General features: G+C 48.4%; 1 protein-coding gene across 1 annotated transcript; it reads left to right on the top strand.

Moving 5' to 3' along the window:
• The first annotated feature begins 60 nt into the window (after window positions 1-60).
• Window positions 61-11,560, top strand: CUNH7orf26 (chromosome unknown C7orf26 homolog). Its single transcript, XM_004629616.3, has 6 exons — window positions 61-550; window positions 994-1,215; window positions 2,333-2,498; window positions 5,989-6,516; window positions 7,340-7,379; window positions 10,779-11,560. The coding sequence occupies exons 1-6, from the start codon at window positions 359-361 to the stop codon at window positions 10,978-10,980; spliced, it is 1,350 nt and encodes a 449-aa protein (XP_004629673.1). The 5' UTR covers window positions 61-358; the 3' UTR covers window positions 10,981-11,560.
• Window positions 11,561-26,380: the final 14,820 nt, after the last annotated feature.

Raw genomic sequence — 26,380 nt, 5'->3', positions numbered from 1 at the left:
GGGGCCTACCTGTCCAGCGCGCCGCCGCTAGGGGGCGCACTCCTGAGAGCACGGCCACAGCCTGCGCTTGGCCCCTGCGGGCCGCCGTCTTCGCTCTGCCGTTCTGCCGCCGTTCAGCTGTGCGGCGTCGGCTCTAGCAGCTCTGGTTGGCGCCGCTGTCGGACCGCGGGTACCCGCTGGCCGGTGGCAGCGGCGATGGCCCCCTGAGCGGGCCAGCGGCAGGTAGCGGGTGGGCAGGCGGGCGCCGCGGCCCAGCCCAAGTCAGCACGGAAGCCGGACCGCGCCTCTTTGTCTCCACCGGCGGCGGCGCGTCCCCGGCGCCCGGGCGGAAGTGGGGCGCGCGGGGCACCTGGGCACCATGAGCGACATCCGCCACTCGCTGCTGCGCCGCGATGCGCTGAGCGCCGCCAAAGAGGTGCTGTACCATCTGGACATCTACTTCAGCAGCCAGCTGCAGAGCGGGCCGCTGCCCATCGTGGACAAGGGACCCGTGGAGCTACTGGAGGAGTTCGTGTTCCAGGTTCCCAAGGAGCGCGGCGCGCAGCCCAAGGTGCCTGTCCCGGCGTGCCCTTCCCGGGGTGACAGGGGCTCGCCCAGCCCCTCGGTTCTCGCCCTGGGCCTTGCTCCTGCAGCAGTTCCCCCAGTCCCCTGCCCTGCAGTCCTGCGGCATTCCCCAGCGGAGTGCCTGGCTTGCAGGTAGTGACAGCTGCGACCCAGCGGTGTTCCAGGAAGGACTTCGGGGGCTGTCTGCTTACCTCATTAATGGCCTGTTATCTAAAGTCCTAGACTGTGTGGGTTATCATGACTCCTCCAGGACAATACGTAATGAGAAGTCTGACTTTTTCCTGAGGTTAGCCTCAGCATTTTGCTGGGACCTGGGTTTCTGAAAAGCGCCTTGGGGAACATAATGCGTGCCCTACCTTCTTACTGCGTGAACTAACCAGCACGCAAAAGCCACATTTCTGACAGCTTTTTCCCGGGTTTGTTTTGCAGAGACTGAATTCACTTCAGGAGCTTCAGCTTCTTGAAATCATGTGCAATTATTTCCAGGAGCAAACCAAGGACTCCGTGAGGCAGATTATTTTCTCCTCGCTTTTCAGCCCTCAGGGGAACAAAGCTGATGACAGCAGGATGAGCTTGTTGGGAAAGCTGGTCTCCATGGCTGTGGCTGTATGTCGAATCCCAGTTTTGGAATGTGCAGCCTCTTGGCTCCAGGTACTGCTGTGCAATAGCCTTCCTTCCTGGAGTCTCTGAAGATGAGTTTACTTAGAAATTTTCATTTAACTGGATTTCTGGAGAGGTCTTTTCCATATGTACTACTTTATGTCCTTTGTTATTGCTGCACTGTGGACTGACACCTGTATTCCAGTCCCACTTCTATATACAGAGCATTATATATTTTTTTTTAATCCACTTGACAAAGGTGAGATCTTTGTGGCCACAGTAATATACTCTATGAGCACACGTGATAAGTAATTCTGTGACTGTGCCCTGAGACAAGGCTGATTTTGAGTCTCACAAACAAATAGACCACTGTTAAGCATGAGGGCTGTTCCTCTCTCTGCTGGGGCCCACTAGGATTTGTGCTATGGTAGGACAGATGACAAACTGGCAACAAAAAAAGGTACAACCAAAGTTTGTGTCCTGGAGCTACAGCTTCCTTAGCAGCTGCTGAGTGTAGCCAGAGTGGCTGCTAGGCACATACATGGGAAGAGAAAAAGGCAGGGGAGGGTGAGGATGTGGGATTCAAAGGTATTACAGGAACTATTAGAGAGAATAGCATTGTAAGAGCTTGGAAATGCTGCTCTACACAAACATCTTTCTTATTTGATCATTCACTGACTCCTAAATCTTTTTGAAGTGGGAGCAGCTATTAATTTTTACCTGTTAGAGTTTCACCTGAAATGCTGTTGGGTTACAGAAGTTGTCATTTTCTCATCTGAAGTCAGAAATCATCTTTCCTAAGTAAACTTCAAAGCCAGGGTTTGCAGAGCCTTTACGCAATTACTGTAGTCTTTGCAAGTCACGGTGTCTCTATTGTAACTACTGATCTCTGCCCTTGCAATGCAAGAGCAGCTTTAAACAGTAGAAAAGCTTGCTTAAGTGAGCACATTATGTATGTCTCCATGAAACTATTCACAGAGGCAGGAGATGGAGTGGATTTGGTCAGTGGACTTTAGATTGCTGGCTCCTGCTTGAAAGGAAGCTGCTAACATCTGTCTCCATTCTGGGAAGTGGCTCTACCAGTTCTGGTGGTCCTTATGGTTTGTACGTAGTTGCTACCTGCTAGCTCCTAACACCTGTAGTTATGTGGCCTGTGGATTCTTTCCAGCGGACGCCTGTGGTCTACTGTGTGCGGCTCGCCAGGGCCTTGGTGGATGACTACTGCTGTTTGGTACCAGGCTCCGTTCAGACACTGAAGCAGATATTCAGCGCCAGCCCTCGGTTCTGCTGCCAGTTCATAACGTCTGTCACTGCTCTCTATGACCTGTCAGCAGGTAAAGATAAACATGTCATAACCACCAAAGAAGCTTCAAATGATGGCTGGTTTTATTTCCCAGTGAATGCTTTGGTGTTTTTGTCTCAGAAATGTGCTTCTTTATTTTGGGCCTAAGGATCAATGTGGGCAGCTGGACCGGTACAGTTTGCTTCACAGGAAATGTTCGTAGTGTCCTCAACTACTTGAGTTGGAATGATGGAAATGGCATAAAAAGCCAAGTTGGAATCTGGTGAAGTGTGACCACCTTTCCAGAAATACCACTTACTTTTGATCTCCCACATTTTGTTTTGAAAAATCCAGAAAAATTACGAGTATAGTACAGTAAACGCTCATATACTTTTCATCTAGATTGAAATTACATGCACACTGAGCTATATCCCTAGCCCTTCTTAAATAAATGTTATTTTACTTTAAGACAGGGTTTTTCCCTGTCACTGAGTTGCTAGGCTGGGCAATTTGTGACCCTTCTGCCTCAGCCTCCCCAGGTGCTGGGATTATAGGAGTGTACCACCATGCCCAGCTGTGATGAGCAGTTTTGTTTACAGAGTCTGGCTCAAAGCCCAAGTTTTGTTTGTATTTCGGGTTACTCCTATTTTGCCTTCTACTCTTGCTGACCAGAACACTGACAAATAATTTAATTCTTCCAATGATGTGAGGGCCTGCAATGACATTTCTGTCTCCATTTTCTGCCTCTACCAGTCCCCTGAAAGTATTTGAACTTCCTTTGCTCTGTAACCTTTTTTTCTTGCTTTTACACTTTAGCTTTTTTTTTTTTTTTAATCTTTTATTTATTTGTTTGATACAGGGTCACCATGCAGCTTGAACTCCTGTCTCAGCCTCCCCAGTGCTGGGATTACAGGCATATGCCACCATGCCCAGTTTCACTGGCTGGCTCGGCTCTGGGCTGGCATAGTATCCAGTACCAGGAGTCGAACCCAGGTCCTTGCACTTGCCAAGCAGCTGCTTAGACTGCTGAACTATCTCTCCAGCCACATGTCTTTTTTTTTTTTTTTTTTTTTTTGGTGGTATTGGGGCTAAAACTCAGGACCTTGTGCTAGCCTGGCAGATGCTCTCCTCTTCCCCAGCCCTTTTTTTGTCTCTTTGAGTCAGGGTCTCACTCTGCAGTTCAGTCTGCCTTGAACTTACTTTGTAGCCCAGGCTGGTCTCAAACTTGCAGCAGTCCTTTTGCCTCAGCCTGTGGAGTGCTGGGGTTAGAGGTTTGCCACCATGCCAGGCTCTACACATTTTAGCTCTTGAGAAAGCTTGTGTGGCAACAGTGTGGTCATACAAGTACATGCCACCTTCTCCCACTAGTTTCCATACTCTCCTTAGAAGCAGTTTGCCACTGGAGTGGGCCTGTTCTTGTGGAGCAGTGCCACCCTGCTACAGAGGAATTATCTGTAATCTCTCCTGCAGGGCTTCCCAAGGATGATTATTAATGGGATACTGTGTTTGGATACTGCCTTTGGTTTTCTCAAAGGAAAGATTTAATTAAACCCCATTCATAGCATTGTAGTTGCTTTTCAGGTCATTACTTGTTTTGGGCCAGCAGGACAAAAATTGGCCTTGGCTTTGGGAATGGATGAATTAGATGTGCAACAGGAAGTAATGTTTCGGGGGTAACCACTGAGTGTGTCTGCAACTTGGTGTTTTTCTCCTAAGCTGGCGTGTCAGTGCTAGTGCTTCCTTCAGCCAGGCCTGAGACCATTATCAGAATCGTGATTAGTGCCACCCTTATGGGAATGAGAGCACCTGGGAAGTCTGTGCCTTCACGTCACGAAAGGAAGATGCTCTCCTCGCCATGCAGTCTCTTCCTGCCCAGGTGGTACTGAGAGCTCTGGGCTCACTCACTAAGTGAAGGAGTCACTCATGTAGTACTTGTGCTTAAGTGTGTGCCCAGGACACAGGGCTGGCTGACTGCAGGCTTTTAGGGAGGCCTCTGCTCAGCCCTGGGAGTACTCTGGAGTTGTGGGTGTGAGCCTGGTGTTACCCAGACAAAAACATCTGGGAGGATTAAGGGACTGGATGCGGAGTGGCCAAGGGAGGGTTACATATGGGTGCTGCTGCCTGCTGCTGCCGCCGCCTTACATTAGCAAGGGCAGTGTTTGATAGCAGCTGTCAGTAGGAATGGTCTCACGGCAAGGCTGACTTTAGGAGAAAGCAGCCAGAAGCTGTGCCTGATCACGTGCTGGCTTCCCACACTCTCTTCTTCCATGCTTGCTTAGAAGGACTGCTGTCATCCTCAGCTTTCCTGCAAGCTATGGGCTGCACTGCACAGGTGGCTGGGGACACAGGCAGCCTGAGAACATGGCATCCCAACTCCAGGATGGACAGTGTTTCCTGGTGGTCTAAGAGCCAGGCTGCTTCCGGTCAGATCTGAGCTCACCATGTACTTTCAGTGTGTCCTAGGAAATTACCTAACATCACTGTACCTCAGTTTCTTCTTCCTTTGGGAATAACTGATGGAGCTAGATAAGGTTTTGATGCATTTGTCTGTGGAAAGGAGAGTCCAGTGCCCAGCACGCGTGAAGCTCAGAATCAGTGTCAGCATTCGTCCTCATTATTATTATTCTTTGTCTGGGCCCTGGAACTTGCCACATTGCAGGGATCACAGGAGGCCAAGCTGTTGCTTAGACAAGATTCTTGGCTTGGGCCTGGGAAGGTTGGTGGCTGACGGATGCTGGCAGCTTTTTTTTCAAAGTCTAATGGAATTCTAAGGAATTATTAACCTAATAAATGTGTGTGTGTGTGTGTGTGTGTGTGTGTGTGTGTGTGTGTATTCCCCCCTTCCCCCCAGAACCGGGAATTGAACTCAGGCCCTTGAGCTTGCCAGGGAAGCTTATTCCACTGAGCCATCTCCCCGGCTCCTAAAAAATCCTTCTCACCTTTCTCTTTTGTTTTGTTTTCTTTCTTTCTTTCTTTTTTTTTTTTTTTTGGCAGAACTGGAGATTGAATTGAGGCCCTTGCACTTGCCAGGCAAGTGCTTATTCTACTGAGCCATCTCCCCAGCCCTAAAGGTTTATTTTTTATGTATTTATTTTTGTATTTTAGGAAAGGGTCTATAGGGTGTTCAGGGTCTCACTACTAGATCGGATTTGTAGTGATCCACCTATTTACAGCCTCCCAAGAGCTGGGATTACAGGCTTACAGGCACGTACCACCACACCCAGTCTCAGTTGCCCTCTCAGCGCGTCCTGGGAGCAGGGATGACACGGCAGGCCTGGGGATCAAACCCCGGGCCCCTGTGCCTCTAACAAGTATTTTTTCACCCTCTGCTTTGAGCAGAGGGTCCGGTGCACCAGGGCACCAGGGATGTAGCAGTGATTCAGCTTTCATGGGATGGATGTCCTAGAAAATAAGACAGAAAGTAGGCTGGGCAGTAGTGATCTTACCAGGCAGGAAGGCTAGAGATCTGTCCTCCTCTGTCCCCTTCTCATTTTTGTCCCCAAGACCAAGAACACTTCTGACTGAATGCTCTTTGTTTGCAGATGATCTCATCCCACCTTTGGACTTGCTTGAAATGATTGTCAGTTGGATTTTTGAGGACCCGCGGTTGATTCTCATCACTTTTTTAAATACTCCAATTGCAGCCAATCTCCCAATAGGATTTTTAGAGCTCACCCCACTCATTGGATTGATCCGCTGGTGCGTAAAGGCCCCCCTGGCTTATAAAAGGAAGAAGAAGCCCTGTTTATCGAATGGCCACGTCAGTAACAAGGTCACAAAGGACTCAGGAGCGGGGATGGACAGAGACTCCCATGTCTTGTACTCGAAACTCCACCTCAGTGTTCTGCAGGTTCTCATGACTCTCCAGCTACACTTGACTGAGAAGAATCTGTATGGGCGCCTGGGGCTGATCCTGTTTGACCACATGGTCCCTTTGGTAGAGGAGATCAACAGACTTGCGGATGAACTGAACCCCCTCAATGCCTCGCAGGAGATCGAGCTCTCGCTGGACCGGCTGGCACAGGCTTTGCAGGTGGCCATGGCCTCGGGAGCCCTGCTGTGCACGAGAGGTAGGTGCCTTCCCCACCAGGCAGGCCTCGGGAGCGGTGACAGCACTGCCTAAGCAAAAAGAAAACAGGGACTCCTAGACGGACACTGGTTTTGATTCCTTTGGTATTTTCTTCCTGTAAGGAGAGTGGGGTTCCAGGATATCCCCTAGTGTACCCCCTTGCTCTGCTGTCCCCATCCCAGTCCTATGTGCCATCTATGAGATGTGTAGATATCACCTGGCTCTTCTGGCTCTAACTAGAAAATCGGCAGAATATAATCTTTCCTCATGAGGATTCTTTCCTGTAGTTCTTTTTTCTTAGGGTGTATAATTCACCTATTGTATATGTATACCTCCATGGAACTGCCACCTGTTCACGACGTGTGTTCCCATTGCCTGTTTTGGGATTCTCCTGCATTTCAGTATTTGAGTCTGCCCGGTAGTGGCCTGGGGCCATCAATCCGCTGGTGTTTGCTTTTCCACTGTTGACCCAATCACAAAGGTGGCCCCACTCGAAGGCTGCTAGTGGTGAGTTTCTAGTCTTGCTTCCAGGGCTGGAGTGCCTTGGCCCTCTGCTTGGTGAGAGACCTGCCCTTGGGCGCTTTCCTAACCACCTGACCAACTGTTGGTGACGGTGCCCCCTTTCCTAAATGGCTTCTTCTATTTTGGACCTATTTTTGAAGGAGAAACTGCAGAAAAGGGAAGCCCAGTGTCTAAAAGCATGTTGGAAATATGTAGTAGCAGGCACTGTTGCTAACTTGCTAGCATCCTGGAAAAGAAGCATGTCAGCAAACAGTTCTCCTTGACTCCAGTCGTTCCTCAATCACGTCTCTCCTTAATTGCAGATGACCTGAGAACCCTGTGCTCCAGGCTGCCTCATAACAAGTAGGTACCTTGTTTGCTGACATTGCTGGGACCGGGTTGCAGGAGGTAGAGTGCAGCAGACCCCTTTGTCCCTGGGTCCCTCGGCACAAGTTGGTCTGCGGGGTTCAGAGCTTCTCTTTGTAAGGATACCCTTGGGACCTAATGCTAAGTGAGGAGCAGAAGATAAGCTTAGCCCACAGGAGAAGAACCCTGAGTAGGGTGTAAACATGGGCCAGGAGTCATGGGAAGAAACCAGAGCCCAGGCCATGCTCGCTCACAGCTCCCGCAGCCTGTTCCTTTTGGCTGGGAGGGCAGTGTGCTGGCACTCAGGTGACACTGAATTGCACTCTCAGGGAAAGACTGCAGAGCCACCAGCCTAGCGTGCAGGGTATCAGTTGCATGGGGGCATGGGCTTCTGGTGGGAGGGATCTGGTTCCTGAATGATGCTCTGTATGATTTGCAGTGACATTTGGGCAACCTCGTCACCTGTCTCTGAGCCTCAATTTTTCCCTTGTAAAGGGACAAGAGTACTGTTGCCTGCCTCCCACCCTCCAGGGTGGTGACGAGGCTGAGAGGAGGTGGTGTTTGTAACTCATCACCATCTCTGCCACATGGAATCCTCTCCATAGCCTCAGCTGAACCCTGGAAAGCAGGAATAGGATTGCACCCTGCTGCTTTCTGTCATTGTAACCTTGGGCAAGTTCCCTGTCTCCTTACACCTTAGTTTTTCTCATCTGAAAAATCAAGAAAATTGTAGCTCCTGTCTCAGGTTCCCCTTGCCGTGCCCCACCACAGGCTCTGTGAGGGCTGAGTGAAAACCTAGGAAGCTCTTGGAACAGCACTTGGTGTAGGGTATCTAGCAAGTGTTAGTTGCTGTCACCATCACTGGTCCTGTGGTGACTTAGGATTTTCACCTCTGTGAATCTGTTCTTGGCAAAGAAGCCAAAGAGTATGTACACAAGAACATCTTATGGGGGCCAGGGAGATGGCTCAATAGAATAAACACTTGCCTGGCAAGCGTAGGGGCCTGAGTTCAGTCCCCCGTTCCACAAAAAAATCAAAAACAAAAAAAAGTCTTATGCAAGTAAGTACAAGCTCGTAAGTGGAAGCAGCTTAACCAAGGCACAGGGAGACTTGGTGAATCAGCCACCATGCTTCTTGGAAGGGTTGAATGTTACATATCCACTGAAAATGATCACTGAGGTGACTGGGCAAGGACGTGTTTCTAATTGAAGGCAGAACTGTCCAGGTTCATAGAATTGAAAACAACTGAGTTAAGCAAGTAGAGTTATTAATGTTTTTTCACATCTCATGTTGTTCCTTAATGAGGAGGCATGGGGCTCCGGGGCAGGCTTTGTCAGATGGTGTGGATAAGGGAGTGGACTGGCACAGCTGGATTGTGCATGTCTTGGCCCCCCATGGCTGGTCTCCTGGTTCTGTCAAGCCATTGAGTCTGGGCAGGAGCTGATTGAGACAGAAATGTGCAGAACCAGAGGCTGGGGCTGGGCTAGTTGTGGAGGAAGGGCAGGCCTATCCCACATTTGGGGACCCTGTTGTCCAGCTCCACTGATGGGTTCCCCCAAGTGACGTGGAAGAGATTCTGTGGGGTGGGGAAGCACCTGTGCTGCTCCATCAACAGAAGGGACAGGCTGGCCCAGGCCAGCTCTCCTGTGGGAGAACTGCTGCTCTTCTTTTTTTCTGGGCCTCAATTCTAAGAAAATTCCTTGGAATTTAACTACAAATCCTTTGAATTCTAATGGACTCTTTGGTATTACTCAACTTTCCAACTAGGCTGGAAATGCCTGGAAATAGCTTTTTATCTCTGGCAGGGTGTGCAGGTTCAAACAGATCTTCTTTTGCCTCTGTGGTACTCCTTGGGTTGGTTAAGTTTTTGACCAAGTTTCTTACCAAGTGTTATCAGAAAAATAAACATAAGTGAAACAGAGGCACTACTGACCCCATGCCCAAGGCCTTCCTGAAGACTTGGAGCCCCTTTGTGTTGTGGGTGGGCAGATAGGGGTCAGCTGTGACCAGCCAGCCCCTTCCCCTGGAAGAACTAGGCAGTGGGAGAGAGCTGGCAGTCCACTAGAGAGCAGACTGTGACAGGACGCAGCAACGTCACCCTGATAGTGTGTGGGGAAGGTGCAGAACTGTAGGATGAGGGCTGAAGGGGGAACCGGGCCTGACAGCCTTTGTTCAGTGGTAGGAGAGACTAGCATAGACCCTCCAGCTAGGCAAGGCCCAGGTTGAAGCCAAGCAGTGCCTGTGTGTCTGCACGGGAGCAAAGCAGGGGGCCAGGGAAAGGGAAGGGGAGGGAAGGAGGCAGTCTGTGTCCTCAGCCTGAAGAGCCAGGCGTTTCCAATGGGGAGCATCCTTGGGGAGTTGATTACTTGAGGCCACATGAGAAGAGCTAGAGATGGTTAGTGATTCTGGGAGGTCCTGCTGATCATCCTAGGAGGCCTGGGCCAGAATGGGGAACCTTTATGGAGTCTCAGAAAGACACAGTGAACTGGACCTAGTGAGCTGGACTCAGTAGCAAAGGCCTGTAGTCCTAGTACTCTTGAAAACTGAGGCATGAGCCCAGCCTCTGTGACTTAGACTGTCTTGAAAATGAAAAAGGGCTGAAAATATATCTTAATGTGAAACCTGTGAGTTTAATCCCTGGTACCACCAAAAAAAGGGAGTGGGAACTACAACTTACAATTTTAAAGAAGAGGAGAGGGGTGGGGAGTCCAGGCAGCTGGGCAGGGATGTATCCAGTGGTGGGGGGCCTAGGATGCTGGTGAGGCAGGTGGTTGTTCACGGAGACCCAGGGACCAGGCCTGGTGGGGCAGCTGCAGTCCAGTGTAGAGGAGCTTATAAGCTAGACAGGATATAGCTTTGCAAGCTGGGGAGTAGCATGGGGGAGTGGGTCCCACAATCAGGAGGGACGGGGTCATGGTGCGAACTGTGCCCAAAGAGTGCTGTGCTGGATTCTTGATTTCAGGCTTCTTCAAAAGACTACTTTGAAAAGGGCTCATGATGCCTGAATTTACTTATGACGTAGTTATTAAGCCTGACTTTATGAGCTGGTGTTGTGGGGCTGTCCTCCCCCCACTCAGGAGGCAGAGGAGCATCCATGTGGCCGTGACCTGCAGTGTAGCACCCCCTGCTGGCTCCTCCTCTGGCTAAACTTTGGCCATGCTGGGTTGCCTGCTGATCTGTTCCCTATAGGCTTCCTCCCTCCTCTGGTGCTCAGTGTCCCCCAGCTGGAAGCTCATGTGACACGGGTCTTCATTGATGCCTGTCCTGGCAGGTGGGCCTGTGGAGCATCTCCGTGTCCTGGTAATGGATGCAGAGGGACAGAGCCGGCCCTACCGCACGTGTGTTGCAGGGGGTGATCGCGCCCTAGGATCCTAATGCTTCTCCTTGTTTCTGCAGCCTGCTCCAGCTGGTGATCTCTGGCCCAGTGCAGCAGTCACCACACACAGCGCTGCCCCCTGGGTTCTACCCTCACATCCACACGCCCCCGCTGGGCTATGGGGCTGTCCCGGCCCATCCTGCTGCCCACCCTGCCCTGCCCACACACCCTGGGCACACCTTCCTCTCTGGCGTGACGTTTCCATTCAGGCCAATCCGCTAGGCCGGCCTGTAACGAGCCATGTCATGGCCGAGTGCCTTCTGCAGCTGGGTCAGGGGAGCCTTCTGGAGAGAAGGGGTGCTGGCCCCCCCAGAAGAAGAGCCTAGGGAGGCAGCAGGCGGCTCCTCCTGGCTGGCAGACCATCTTCACTTGAAGTTCCAAGTCACCGTTCAGTTGCCTGCCTGCCTGGTCACATTCTTAAAAATCCAGATTGGATGGATGAAAGGGAAGCATGCTGGCCTCTGCAGAGTGTTCCGCCAGTGTTTTCATATTCCGGTTCTGTGGGCTCTGGCTCACTCGCTGCCATCCAGGCGAGCCCTTGGAGCCTGTGCCCAGGGGAGAACTAGAGAGAAGCCTCGGCGGTACACCCATCTGCCCACCTCTCGGTCTGTGAATGTGACTCATCCCTACCACAGACACAGGCTCCTTCTGCAGCTCCGTGAGCTCAGAATGGAAGTGCTGCGACCCCAACTTGGGCAGCCCGGGCGCCGCTCACAGACACCTGTTCACAAAGGAACTTCTGTTTTATCGGGCGTCTCTAAATTTTCCTTTCATATGTTCAAATAAATGTTTTCTAAATAGTTTTATAGACTCCTTGATTTTTTCTTTGGTGAGACGAGGATCAAACTTCAAATGTACCAAGCAAGTGCCTGGCCACTGGGCCACAGCACAGCCCTTGTGGAATGTGTTTTAGCAATGTAATAAATGTGAAGCATGAGGCTTCTTCTCCCATCTGTGATAATCATGTTAAGTTGAATCTTAAGTTTTTCAGCTACATTTGACAGAAGCACTGCAGTGTCCCCACCCTGGACCCCAGCCCACGTGTGGCTCTGCTAGCTTCAGGTCTGTGTTCTCTCCCCTCAGGTACAAAATACAGCTGTTAAGATTTTTTTTTTTTTTTTGAGACAGAGTCTTGCTGTGTGGTTCAGGCTGCCCTTCAGCCTAGCCCAGGCTAGCCTGGAATTCATAGTGAGCCTCCTTCCTCTGCTTCCCAAGTGCTGGAATTACAGGCAGAACCACCACACCTCGCTTCAGGTTTTTGTTGTTTTTTTGTTTTTTTTTTTCTCTTACTATGCTGTTGGAAGTTTTCTGCTTTAAGTTCTCATTAATTTGGGGAGGAAGGAATGTTCAGTGACCTTGCCACTTAGGCTTCACTAGCCTGACATGAGAAGTGGCAAATGGTAACAGCAGACTGGAACATGAGAGGCTAAGATTACCTTGTAGGGAAAAAATGTAACCTTGTTATTTATTTACCCTTCTATTCCTGGTTGAAGGCTGTGACCTGGAAGACCAGACCAAACTGGGTAGCCTAGTAAAGTCCCTGGACAGAGAGAGAGTGTGTGTGATTTAAAATCTGCAGCTTAAGGCATCTGTGAGGTCAGGAGCACGAGTTGAGGCCTTGCATCTAAGGGACGTCCTTGGCAGGGACTGTGTGTCCTTGCTCAGGGGAAAGAGCCCACAGCTTTCCCAGCCCTTCAAGCAGCAGCCACAACTGGAGCAAAGGAGCCATCTTGCTAGGTGAAGCCCATTAGGAATCTGTTTTCAGAATGCATTAAAAAGCCACAGGGGCCAGGGAGATAGCTCAGTAGAATAAGTGCTTGCCTGGCAAGCACAAGGGCCTGAGTTCAAACCCCAGTTCCATTAAAAAAAAAAAAAAAGCCACAGCCATAAAGGACATTTTGAGTTTGATTTAATTATCTCTGATTAATTATGCTTAAGTGTAAACCTGCTAAGGTCAGATTGGGAACCGCAGGAGAATGTGTGCATCTGTCTCCGTGGGACACATCGATGAGGCCAAAAAGATCAGCAGCGGGCCAGCTCTTGATACTTCACTCCTGTACAGTGTTTGAGAAAAGAACCGCAGGTTGCTTGATGTTACTTCCTTTTTCCCGCGGGTCTGTGAGCCATGCAGCCTCCACCAAGTGTATCTAGGGACTGGGTAGATTGCAGTTCCTCAGATCCTGGATTGTTCTTGCCAAAATAAAACAGAAGAAATGTAAAGAAAGCCACTAACCACATGAGGTAGCACACATCTGAACTCGGTACTGGAAGACCAAGGCAGGAGGATCATGAGTTCAAGGTCAGCCTAGGTTACATAGCAAAATCTTGTTTTGAAAAAAAAAAGGAAAATGCTAGAGCTGGAGATTTCCTTTGGTAGCTGTAGCAATAATTAAATCAACCTATGAAAATTAGAGGTAAACTCACAATCTTGTCCTTATTAATGAAAATGGTACACCTATGTAGTAATTATGTTCCAGCCACATAATGGTTTTACCTAACATTAAAATTTAATATATGAATATATATATATATATATTTTTATTTTTTTTTTTTTTTTTTTTTTTCAGAACCAGTGATTGAACTCAGGCCCTTGCACTTGCCAGGGAAGTACTTATTCCACTGAGCCATCTCCCTGGCCCCATGAGAAAATATTTGCAATATATAAAATAGTATATCTCCAGAATAAATTAGTGTTTACCTACAAGTTAAAATACATTCCCCCAAAAAAGGTGAAAGAAATGAACAGAAAATGGAAGAAGAAAAGTGGCCAAAAAATATGGACAGACTGTCTGTGGTTAACCAGGGGAATGTAGACTGTAGTCAGCCAGTTTTTCAGTCATTAGGCCAGCAAAATGAACTATAGCTAGGTATAGAAAGGCCATATCATACAAGAAACTGGTTTAGCCCCTCTTGAGAAATTAAAAAATAAAATGCCCTTGTGATCCAGCAACTCAAAAAAAGATGATATTCAGTGATGTTTGCCACAGTGCTTTCTAAGTAACAATTTTAATGAGCTATAATTTATCTACCCAGCTGACTGATTACAGGTACATGTCTGTAATCCCAGTATCTGGAAGGCTGAGGCACGAGTTTCACAAGCCCAGCCCAGGTAACTTAGCAACATAGTGGAATCACATCTCAAAAAAATTTTAAAAGGGCTGGGGATACAGCTCAGTGTGAAGTCCTAGGCTTAATCCCTAAGTACTGCAAACATGATAAAATGTAATAAAATGTAAAATCCAGTGGTTTTTATTGTATTCATACAATAGTATAATCATTACCACTAGTTTAGAACCTTTCATTACAAAAATAAAAAAATAAAAGCCTACCTGTAAGGATTCACTATCTTGATTCCTAAGGCTTGGGCAGCCCCTTGCCTACTTTCTATGGATTCACCTTTGCTGGAAATTTTATATGACTAGATTCATACAATACGTATGATTAGCATAGCTTATGTCATAGCATGGGCCAGCTCTTACTTCCTTGATAGGATTGAACAATCCATTATTTGTAGATACCACATTTTATTTCACTCATTCATCATTTGGGATGTTTCTATCTTTTGGCTTTTTTGGGGGAGGGACAATAGTCTTGCTGTACAGTTCAGATTGGCCTTGGACTCACTGTGTAGCCCCGCCTGGGCTTTAACTCCAGGCAATCCTGCCTCAGCCTCCCAAGTACTGGAATTACAGGTTTGTGCCACCATGTCTCTCTCCTTTGACTTTTTTTGAATATTACTTGTGTATAAGTTTTTTGAGTAGGGCCAGGGAGATGGCTCAGTAGAATAAGTGCCTGCCTGGCAAGTGCAAGGTCCTGAGTTCAATCCCTGGTACCACAAAAAAAAAAAAAAGAACAGTTTTTTGAGTGAACATTTCTCAGTTTCCTTGGAAAAAAAATACACAACATTGCTCAATGTATATTTTTTTAATAAGGAAATTCCAAATATGGCTAAAATAGCCATTCTCAGGGACTTGGCCAACTAGTTATAAGCTCAGTAGAACTTTGGAACCAGGCTGGTGATATAAGTGGATGATGCTGCCAAGATTAGAGTGAGAAGGACTGGGTACCCAGCTAAAAAGAACAGGGATGGCAAGATAGCTCAGCAGACGAAACGCCTGCTTATGCAATCACAGGGACCAAAGTTCAATCCCCAGCACCGCATGCTATGCTGGCCCTGCCCTCGGGCACACTGAGCCAGCCACCAAGACCCGGCCTGGGGGCGCACGTCTGTAAGCCCAGTGCTGGGGAGGCTGAAAACAGGAGGATCACTATGAGTCAAGCTGCTTTAGAGAGACCCTGTACCGAATACATAAAAATAAATAAAAATAAAAAGGCAAACAAAGAGCTGATCCATGCCATCCATTGGGCACCTAGACCAGGGTGAGTGTAACCAAGATTCTAGTTTTCAAGAGGGATGGAAATCAATTTTTAAATGCTGTATTTTCTTAATTTTTTAAAAATGCCTTTGTTGGGGCCAGGGAGATGGCTCAGTGGAATAGGCGCTTCCCTGGCAAGCACAAGGGCCTGAGTTCAATCCCTAGTTCCACAAAAAAAAAAAAAAGCCTTTGTAACTGGTGTTAGATGTCTAGATAGTCAAGCTGGGTGTGGTGGCAAACACCTATAATCCCAGCACTCAGGAGGCTGAGGCAGGGAAATGGCTACTAGTCCAAGCCCAGCCTGAACTACATACATAATGAGACCCTATCCCTCCACCCCCTCAAAAAAAAAAAAAAAAAAAGACAAGAAGTCAATATAGTGATGGAGAGTGACTTATAGCATGAATGTCATTCCAGAATTTATTCCTAAATAAAACACACACGCACGCACACACACACACACACACACACACACATTGTTCTGGTTCCTTGATCCACAGATACAGATTTGCCTTTCCTCTGTTTTCTTTCTTCCGGTTCTTTATCCTTTCCTCTCTTCCTCCCTCTCTTCTGCTTATTTTTTATTTTATTTCCGTTTCGTTTTGTTTTTGAGAAGGCCCTTCCTGTGTAGTTCAGGCTGGCCTCAGATTTGCTGTGAGCTCCTGCCTCAGCCTCTCATGTGCTGGGATTCTAGTATATGCCACCTCACCTGGCTAACTATTTTATTTATTTTACTGTATTAGAGATAGAAGCCAGAGGCTTGACATGGCTAGGCAAGCACGCTACTGCTGGGCTATATCCCAGCCCTTCCTTCTTTTTAGACACAGTCTCACAGTATAGCTCAGCCTGGCCTCTAATTTGCTGTCTTTCTGCTTCCGCTGCGGACAGTGCTGGGATTACAGGCATGCCCAGTGGGAAAAGAGGGTTTCTCTCAGGACTTCAGATACAATGCTGCCAGAGCCATAGTAGTGTGGTTACCTGATGGAGCCTGGCACTGCAGAGGACTGAGAGAGAAAGAAGGGAAACAGAGACCCTTCCCCTCTTGCCTGCTCCAGGGGCCACTTGTCCCAGCTTTGTCTACAGAGAGGTTTTCTTGGAGCTTTGCTGCCTTTGCTTGTTACATATTCCAACTTCAGGCTACCAAGGCTGTGTCCAGTAAGAAGCAGAAAAGACAATAGCCCCTGAGGCACCTGCCACCTGGCTCCTCTTCATGCTTTCACCTCTTCTCTGCCTTATTTGTCTTTAGTCTTCAGCCATTTGTTCTCCGGGTTTTTAAGTGTTTTGGCTGTGATAGCAGGAGAGGTAGGCAAGTCTCCTTTTACCTCCTCAGATGTTCCCCACAAGCGCCCTTTGCTCTTTCCTTGGGTCTGGGCCCCTTCTGCACTGAGCTAATATCATAAAACTGAGGTTAAAGGGCTGGGTGTGGTGGTGCATGCCTGTGATCCCAGAATTCAGGAGGCTGAGGCAGGAGGATTGTTGCAAGTTTGAGACCAGCCTGGGCTTCAAAGTGAGCTCAAGTTAGCCTGAGCCGTGGTGAGACTCTGTCTCAAAAAGACCGAAACAAACACTGAGATTAAATCAATTTCATCTCTGGGGCCACAGTGATAGACTTACTGTAGCCTCATTATTACAGGTCAGGCCCCTCTTGTGTCCTAAATACCTTGGCGCCTTGATGGCATGTGCATTGACTGTTTGACTTGAAGTGGCTGATTAGACAGCCAAAGTTCTCTGCTGGCAGCCGTGGTTCAGGGCCTAGATTGGGAGCCCTGAGCTGGGGTGGGAAGGGAAAGGGCTTGGTGTGGATGCTAAGATGGACTGTCTAGGCCCACATCAACCTGAGGAGCAGAGGATTTGTCCTGAGCTGCAGAGAGACTGAGGCACACAGTGCTGCGCTCTGGCCCCTCTTCCAGATTCCCTTAGCAAAGAGGGACACCTTGCTAGAGTTATGCCAAGGCAGTCGAAGACTGGATTCAGGTGTATGAAGTCCCTGCCACTTGTCCCAACCTGTCACAACTCTGAAGAGCCGTACTAGATGCTGAGGCCCCCATGCCCTGGGTGTGTGTGCATGGGTGTATGTGTGTGTGTGTGTGAGACTGGACAGGGTCACTATCCAAAGCCTCCCTCTCCCCTGTGCTTCCTTCTCCTTTCTCTTCTGGCTTGTGGAAACTTCCATCACAAGACTCCTTCCTGTGTGCTAACTTCTATCCCAGAATCAGGTGTAATCCCAGGGCCAAATGCTCAGGTGTAATCCTGGGGTCAAATGCCCAACACAGCAATTTAAGGAGGAGAGGCTTAGTGGGACATGGTGGTGCTTACTGTGAGCCCAGGTCTCTGGGAGGATGAGGCAGGAAGATTAAGAGTTTGAGCCCAGCCTGAGAAACTTAATGAGATTCTCTTTCTCTGTCTCTGTCTCTGTCTCTGTCTGTCTGTCTGTCTGTCTGTCTGTCTGTCTGTCTGTCTGTCTCTCTGTCTCTCTGTCTCCCTCTCTGTCTCTCTCTGTCTTTCTCTCTCTGTCTCTCTCTGTCTCTGTCTCTCTGTGTCTCTGTCTCTGTCTCTCTGTGTCTCTGTCTCTCTCTCTCTCTCTCTCTCTCTCTCTCTCTCTCTGTCTGTCTGTCTCTCTCTTTCACAGTTCAATTTGGCTTACAGGACTCTCTGCCTTTCTATCTGTCTAAGTTCAATTTGGCTCATGGGTCTCTCTGTCTCTTTCCGCCTCTATCTCTGTCTGTCTGTCTCTCAGTTCAATTGAGCTCACAGTCACAGAGGTTTCAGTTCCTGCTCAGCTGGCTCCAAGGCAGAAACATCATGGCAGAAGGAGATGGGGAGCAAAGCTGACCAAGGCAAGGCAGCTGGGAGGCAGAGCACAGCAATAGGGCCAGCAATACATGCACCCTCCTAAGGTACACCCCAGTGACCCACCTCCAACTGAGCCTCACCTCACAGCACATTCAGGATTAATCCTCTGATGAGTAGTGTCCCCAGGATCCAATCACCCCTCCTGTCATCTCTTCATCCCGTGTAGTTGACAGGACTGACTGGCACACCAGGGGACCAAACCTTTGAGGAAAGTGTTCTTCACTGACAAGCCCAGGCATGTCCCTGAAATCATGATAAATGCAAAGTCCCAAGAGAGAGGTGAGGCTACATCAGCCAGCCTAGCAGCCCCAGCCCAGCTTCATCTCTCCCAACTGAAAAAGTATGAGTTGCACACACCAAATATTTCTCTCTGGACAGCTCTCTGGTTCTAGTAACCACAGAAAGTGAGCTGTGTGGGTCGAACTATTCCTTGGGAATTGATTCCACCCCCCTAACACGCCTGGTGCTCCCACTTACCTCCTGGAGGTTTAGTGCTGCCTCCTGACCTCAACTGGCAGAATGTCCTTCCATCCCAGCTCAGACTAGGAAGTCCGCTTCAGTGGCCTGCTCACTGCCATCCCTGGCCAAGGAACAGTTCAGTGATCCTGGTGCTTCTGTCACCAAGCCATTTCCCAAAACAGGCAGGGGGAGGTCCACTGACTCTTCATGGGAAAGCACTGAAGCAGAGATGGGAGAATGTCAGATGTTGCGATCAGTTCTATAACAAACAGGACCCAGAGACACCCATAAAGAAGACGTGATTGAGCTGATGCCTCTATAAGACAAAGGATAACAAAAATTGCCAACAAACTGCCAGAAGCTTGGGAGAGAGCTGGAATGGATTGTCTCTGCTGGTCCTCAGAAGGAACCAGCTCTGCTGACATGTTGATTTTGGACTTCTGGCCGCAGAGCTTCCAGACGATATATTTCTGTGGTTTAAGGCATACAGTTTGTCTTATGGCAACATGAGCATACAAACCAGAGTTCACATAGAGCTCCCTTCTGGTGACCCAGGATATTGCTTCAGATCTAGGTTTTCACAAATCTTAGCCTTTGAGATGTTCTCAGAGCAGCCCTGGTAGGGCCTGGCTCCATCTGGGCCTTGCAAAGGAATGCTGAGGTCTTGCCAGGAAGGAAGGAGTAGCATCATATGGAGCTTCCCTGCATCCATTTGCATTAATCTGGGCTTCAACAGAGGATATGTGACTCCAGATGGTCTTAATGGATAGCTTGATCCATTGTCTTACAGGCACCTTTCTCCATCTTGGACCACACATGGCAAATCTTGCCTTTCCTCAGTGACAAATACCAGATACCCTACCTTTTACTGGGAAGTCAGTGCCTATATACCATGTCTAGTACCCATTTTTAGAGCTTCTAGTGTGCATGCAACAGAAACCCATCAAGAGTGAATTTAATGAAGAGAATAGGTTTCTTGGAAAGCTGCAAGGTCAGTTCGTAGGAGAGAGGGAGCCAGGGAACTCTGGGCTTCTCAGCACTGGAAGCCAAAGAGACTCCCTCCCTAAGGTGCCTCTAGTGGTCAGTTCAAACCAGCATCCTTTGGTTTGGACAGAACTGCTTCAGATTCCTGGCAGACGTAGAGGGCTTTCTGCCTGGCTTTGGTCAGATGCCTCACCACGGTGGATCAGGGATGGAAGACTGGTTACTATGCTGAGCAGTTTTTGCTGCAGTGGTAGGTGTAACATGGTGCCCTCGATCTGATTTTCTGTCTCAATAAATCTCTCAATTAATTCAACTGACAAGTGTTGATGTCTATCATACTAAGTCTTAGGAAGACAGTGGAGACCAACCTAAACTCCTTGACTTGCACAACTGGCAGCCTTGTGAGTGAGGAGGACCCTAATCAGATTGTAAAATCAGAATCATGCAAATGTGTCATAGTCACTCTAGCTGTTTAAAAAAAAAAAAAAGCCAGAAACTAGGTAGTTTATAAACAACAGAAATTTATCTCTCATGGTTATGGAGGCTGGGAAGTCTAAGCGGAAGGTGTTGGCGGATTCTGTGGCCTTCTTCCTGGTTTATAGAACACCATCCTCCTGCTGAGTTCTCAGAAAGAGGCTGGGGGTCTTTCCAGGCATCTTTTATGAGGACATTAATCCCATTTAAGAGGACTCTCCTTCATGAACTAATCATCTCTCCAAAGCTCCACTCCCTCATATAGCAGTCCCAACTTCTTCAGCGCTGGTTTCATGGAAGGTAATTTTTTCAAGGATGGGGGCTTAGGAGTGATTTCAGGATGATCCAAAGAAGCCACAACCTAGGTCCCTCATCTATGTAAAACACTATAGGGTTTGGGCTCCTATGAGGCTTGGATGCCCCACTCACCTGGCAGGTGACGAGAGTGACCGGGAGCCAGTGCAAATACAGATAAAGCTTCGCTCCCTCACCACAGCTTACCTCCTGCTCTGTGGCCTGATTGGTAACAGGCCATGGACTGATCCCAGTACACACATGCTGGGCAGCCTGTGCCACACGCAGATTTGCCACTCTATCCCAGTGCATCTTCATACCTTCTCCACTACCTCCAGTAACAGATGAAGCTTCTTGCAACCTCACAGGCACAGTTCAGGTGCAGCTCTAAGTCTATGGCATTCTACTTCCCATGAGGCCCTCCTGGCCCGTGACTTTCCATTTTATACATCTTCCCCACCAGTCCCACTACAAGCTAAAAGACAAGGAATAAGACTTTGAAATCCTAAGGGAAAACAAGTGCCAGTTATAATTCTATCCATTCAAATGGGAAAGACTTCTTAGAGATGAAGTGTCTCTGGAAAATTGCTCATGCAATTATGGAGGCTGAGAAGTCTCAAGGTCAGCAGCCAGTAAGTAGGGAGCCAGGAGGGCCAATGTGTAGTTCCAGTGTAAATCTGAGGACATGGAGAGGCCATCATATAAAATGGAGCCTGAGGGCCAGGGAGATAGCTCAGTTGAGTAAGTGTTTGCCTGGCAAATGCAAGGTCCTGAGTTTGATCCCTGGTACCTAAATAAATAAATAAATAAATAAATAAATAAAATGGAGCCTGAAAGCTGGCATGGTCAACACCTGAAAAAAATGACTGAAGTTTGAGTCTTACATGTAGGAGGGGTATCTGCTTTACTCAGTCTCCCAATTAGAATGTCAGTCTGATCCATAAACACCATCAAAGACACCCTACGTAATGTTTGGCCAAGTGTGTAGGTACCTTGTGGCCCAATCCAATTGGTACGTTAAAAAATCCTAGAAAAGGTTCCCAAAGATACACTGTCTATATACCTTTCCTAAGGCTGCTAGACAGTCTGTTCCACCAAATGAAGGCCAAGATAGTCAATGCTGGCTGTATGTCAGTCTCAGTGGCTTAGCCCCAAATGTCTACATTTCCAACATGAGTTGACAAGACTTCTGGTCTACAAACCTACTGAATGTGCCAGTTTTAGTCTGTTGGCTCTTGGTTTGGTTCTCAATCTTCCCCGGTCTCCTCAGTATTTCAGGTGACTGGAAGGCTAAAACCTATGTTTCTCAGTCCCCCTGGCCCATTAGCTTCTGGGTATATTGTGTCAATCGGGAGACTTCATGAGATCTCAGAAATCTAAGATCTGAAGACATTTCAGAATGAAGACTCACAGTGAGACTGAAGGCGTTTCTTGCTTCTGGTAGCACCCCAGGTTGTGGCTGGTGAGGGCTCCTAAATTCTTGCTTTATAAATACATTTCCAACAGGGGCTGAAGCAGTTCCTATCATAGAGCACTTAGAACTGTGTGGCTGTCTCTAATTATTTGAGTAGCTCTTTTTTTAAATATCATTCTCTCTTGGTGTGCCTCAGAGACCAGGGATACTAATCTGTGATATTCACATCTTCTCCTTGATGATACCTCAGCACTTTTAATATATTTGTAGCTATTTTGCTGTGTTCAGTACCCTGTTTAATTATCCAAGAGTTCTTCTCTTTCCCTGGCTAAAGTTTCCCAGGCTCAGGCAGACCAAGGCTCCATGTGGAATGTGCTTCCTCCAACACCACCAGAGCAGGAGAGCCGAAATAGAGGGGGCACCTCAGCTCCTACCTCCATTGTGCATTGGCTTAGAAGTAGATATGTCAGCTGGGTGTGATGGCACATTCCTGTAGTGGAAGCACACTGGCAGGTTGAGGCAGGAGGATCTCAAATTTGATATCAGGCTGGGAAAGTTAGCAACTTTAGCAAGACCCTGTCTTAATATTAAAAGTTTTAAAAAGCTTTGGGTGGGCCAATCATTTAGCCCAGTTGTTTAAGTGCCTGCTTAAGCAAAGCAGTCAGGCTCAGGATTCTGTGGTTCGATCCCCAAATCCTCATGCCTTAACAGACCTGCCCTTAAGGCATCCAGAGCCAGAAAAAAAAAATCCTTTTAAAAAAACTTGGGATGTAGCTCAATGTAAAGACCTCTGATTTTATCTCCCGTACTGATGGGGAAAAAAGAAAAGTAATATATGTCACTTCCCTTCGAAGCCCATTGATCAAATTGATCATTTAACCCTAATTTCAATATGGAAGACATGGAAATATAAGGGAGCACCTGGAATATTTGATGACCAATAATGTCTCCTATCAGAATGAACTAACCAAGACAGAACAGATATGGTTTGAGGAAACTGGAATTGGTGCAAGAGAGATGGTGAGGAAGTCAGGAAAGCCCCCGAGGAGAATCCCAGCGTGACAGGACAACCTGCCCAATTAGGATCTAGAGGCAGTAGCTCTGGAAGGATGCTCAGAGGGTACGACATCAGACAGATTTCTGACCAGGCTGACAAGTGGAAATGTGGGTTGAGAAGTGTTTATAAAGCCAAAGAAGATGGATGTGGGAAGATTTTTTTATTTTTTTTTTTTGAGGCAGGGTCTTACTATGAAGCTCAGGCTGGTCTTGAACTCACTTTTTAGCTCAGGGGCTGGTTTCTAACTTGCAATGATCCTCCTGCCTCAGCCTCCCAAATTCTGGGATTATAGGAGTGTGCCACCACACCCAGCCAGGAAGATTTACTGAGTCAAAGAATGACTCAAATAAAAAGAATTTTTTAAAAAAGATGAGAAAGCCACTAGGAATGTGCACACAGGTATGATTATGCAAGCTGTAAATGTGGATTTAACCAAAACTGCAATACACTATAACCATAACAGTCAGCACAGACTCCACAGGTGAACAGCAGAGTCCCCAGAGTGACTGCCCTTACTTTAGACACTACACACAAGTTCCAGGTTCCCCATGTCACTTATGACCAATTGGATACTTTTTTTTTTTTTTTTAAAGACAGTCTTTAGAGTATATAGGCTGTCTACTAGTTTGTGGTAATCCTCAAATTTGTGGTAATCCTCCTGCCTCAACTTCCTAAGTGCTAGGACTGTAGTGGACCTCCACACCTGGTTTTAGCTGCAAATTTGGAAAATTCCCATGATACGCTCGGCTTTAAACATTCACTAGATCACCTCACAGAAATCAAGGAAGTGCTGTTAAGATTATAGTTTTATTTTGAAGGACATAAAGCAGGACCAGCCATGGTGCACGAGGACACCTCTAGGGTGAGATCTGGCCAAGAGCCCCAAGGTGTCCCCGTGAAAGGCACATCCTTCCTGTGCTTTAGTGTTCATTGTCACCCAGGAAGCTCAGTGCTGAGTCCTATTGGGGTTTCATTACATGAGCATAATTGATTCAATCCTTGGCCACGCGCTCCAACTAAATGTCCAGCCCCCCTCTCACTATGGGCCAAATTGTTATTCCCTAGTGCAGCACCCCAGCCCTAGTCGTGTGCATGGTCTTGCTGTGGACCAGCTGTGTTTAGATGTCTAGAGGCCCACAGTGAGTCACCATATTAGCACAAATCTCATACAAAGACTCTCCCATCCCGGAAGGCAGGGATCCCCCTCCAAGGGTTTAGAAGCTCTGTCAAGAACCAAGACAAACACACGTATATTCTTTATTATACCGCATCAAGAGAAGAGTGAAAGCATGTGTGTGAATGTGCAGTTTAAATAGTTATCTTTTCAGTGGACTAAATGCCTGATTAGGCGAGTACAGGGACTGGGGTTCAATCCTCGGCTCCACATGCCATGCTGGCCCTGCCCCTGGGGCATGCTGAGCCAGCCACTGAGATTGAGCATGTCTGTAATCCCAGCGCTAAGGAGGCTGAAAACAGGAGGATCACTACAAGTCTGAACTCTGTAGCGAGACCCTGTCCCAAATATATATATTTTTAAAAAGTTTCCTTTGCCAGGTGTAGTGGTGCATGGCTGTAATCCTAGCACTCTTGGAAGCTGAGGCAGGAGGATGGCAAATTTGAGCCCAGCCAGGGCAACTTAGTGACCTAGCAACACTTGGTCTCAAAGTAAAAAAGTAAGAAAAGGGCTGGGGATGAAACAGTGTGAAAGCCCTGGGTTCAATTCCCAGTACCACAATCAATCAATCAATCAATCAATCAACCAATCAACCTTCATCTTCCAATATATACTCTCTAAAGTATAATAAAATGATAAGTATGTTATTTAAAAATTTGACAGCACATATAGAAAAATGGGAGTGGGCTCAGAAGTGAAATAAATTTATTGTTCCTAAAAGCCTTATGGAACCATTGGGACATCTAGATATGTTTGTTACCTTGAGAGAAATTAGAGGGACAAGGAAAGAAGAAAAGAGGCAGCTGCTGCGCCCAGTGCTCGGTATGGGATGGGAAAAACGCAGGGAAAAATGCCATTCTTGCTGCCATTCTGTAAAGGTGGCCAGGGAAGGTAGAGGAGGCAGAGTCTGCAGGGGTGGGAGGTGGGCCAAGAGGAGGGGGAAAACAAATTGTTTTCCTCTCAGCACGCCAGCAGGACCATACAGGACAACCTAGAAGCAGAAGTGTCTGGAGGTCTCAGCTGACATTAGTGAGAGCTGTCTGTGGGGAGTGATGGGGTGGAGGCCAGGGTGGAGAGGGGAAGGTGGGGAGGGGTAGCTGAGAGAAGGGAAGTTGTGTGTTCTGAAGACAGGGAGTCCTGGGGGTGAACTAATGCTTTTGGAAGGAAGCCAGCAGAGGGAGAAGTTAAAGATTCCAGGGGTGAAGCCATTCTAGGAAGGGAAGCTAGAGGGACAGCTCTGATCCCAGGAACTGCACACCTGCCCCTTGTCCTTATCTCCCTTGTTCCTATACTCCTGTCTGCCAGACTACCTTCACTTCACAGAAGGTAATGCTGGGTTTTGTCACTGCAAGAAGTCCTATGTCCCCAGATTATCCTCTCTCCAAAGCCAGGTTTTTGCTCTATATGTATTTCCCTATGCAGGTGACACACCCTCTGCTCTGTGGAGTTGCTGTGTTGGGGTGAAGCCTCAAGAATGCAGGCTTAGGATGAGGAAGATAGCTCAGCGGTATAAGCCTGCCTGGCAAGCGCAAGGTCCTCAGTTCGATCTCTGGTAAATATATACATACATATATAAATAAATAGGCAGGCTTTCCTGGCAAAGGGCAGAAGGCCCAGCCCCAACCAAACTCCAGTGTCTGTGGGGATCAGGAAGAATGTATGCGTATGGCAGTGCTGTAAGCAGGAACACAGGGCTGTGACCCTAGGAGGGCTCTGGTGCCCCTCCAGTGGGGCACTTTTAGTATTTTCAAGACAATCTGAGCATCAAAACTTTTGTGTTTACTGTCCAAACTGGAGGAGAGGTCTTGCTTATTGTCTGGCTTGGGAAACAGCAAGGCAGTGTGTAGAACAAGAAAATGGTTAGGACAGCACTTCGTGGGAGGAGACCCCCAGGAAACAGCCTGGCATGTAAGGGAAGAGGAAGAAGCCAAGGAGGAAATGGCCCAAGATGTAGGGGGGAGGAACATGGAGGGCGTGGAGCGAGGGGAGGGTCGACCACTGGCTCAAGTGGCCAGAGGAAGGGAGTAGGTCACACAGAGACCATCTCTGCCAGTTCAGAAGGGCTGTCCCAACAGCCCACTGGATCCATTTGGGTCGGAACTGCTGCTCTTACTGTTCCAAACTTCTCTCCTGCTTGGTCTGCCAACCTGGAGGTCCAAAGTGTGGAGAGGTCTGCCCTCTTCAGAACCTGCTGGAGCCTTCTCCTTAAGGAGCATCATCTAATTAAGAGATAATAAGCGTCAATTTGTACCCCTGCGCGCGCTGGGGCGGGAGCCCCAGGCCAAGCCTGTGTCCTCCAGGGGGTGGCACTGCCTGCCTGGAGCCCCTTCTCGCCGCACCCATGCAGCGACAGTCGCCAACCCTAGCGCGCGGACGCGCGCACCGGGGATGCTCCGCAGCGCGCGCCGCTCTCGGCACTGGCCGGCCCGGGACGCACGCAGGGCGGCGCATCCGGTCCCCGGTGAGTGGCCGGGCCGGGAAGGGTTAAGCCCACCGAGCTGGCGGCGGCCTAGAGCGGCGGCGGCGGCGGCGGCGGC

This window comes from Octodon degus, unplaced genomic scaffold, assembly GCF_000260255.1.
Source record: "Octodon degus isolate 3935 unplaced genomic scaffold, OctDeg1.0 scaffold00031, whole genome shotgun sequence".
Lineage (NCBI taxonomy): Eukaryota > Metazoa > Chordata > Mammalia > Rodentia > Octodontidae > Octodon > Octodon degus.
The sequence above is the reverse complement of the archived record's forward strand: the minus strand, read 5'-3'. Positions and strand labels throughout refer to the sequence as shown.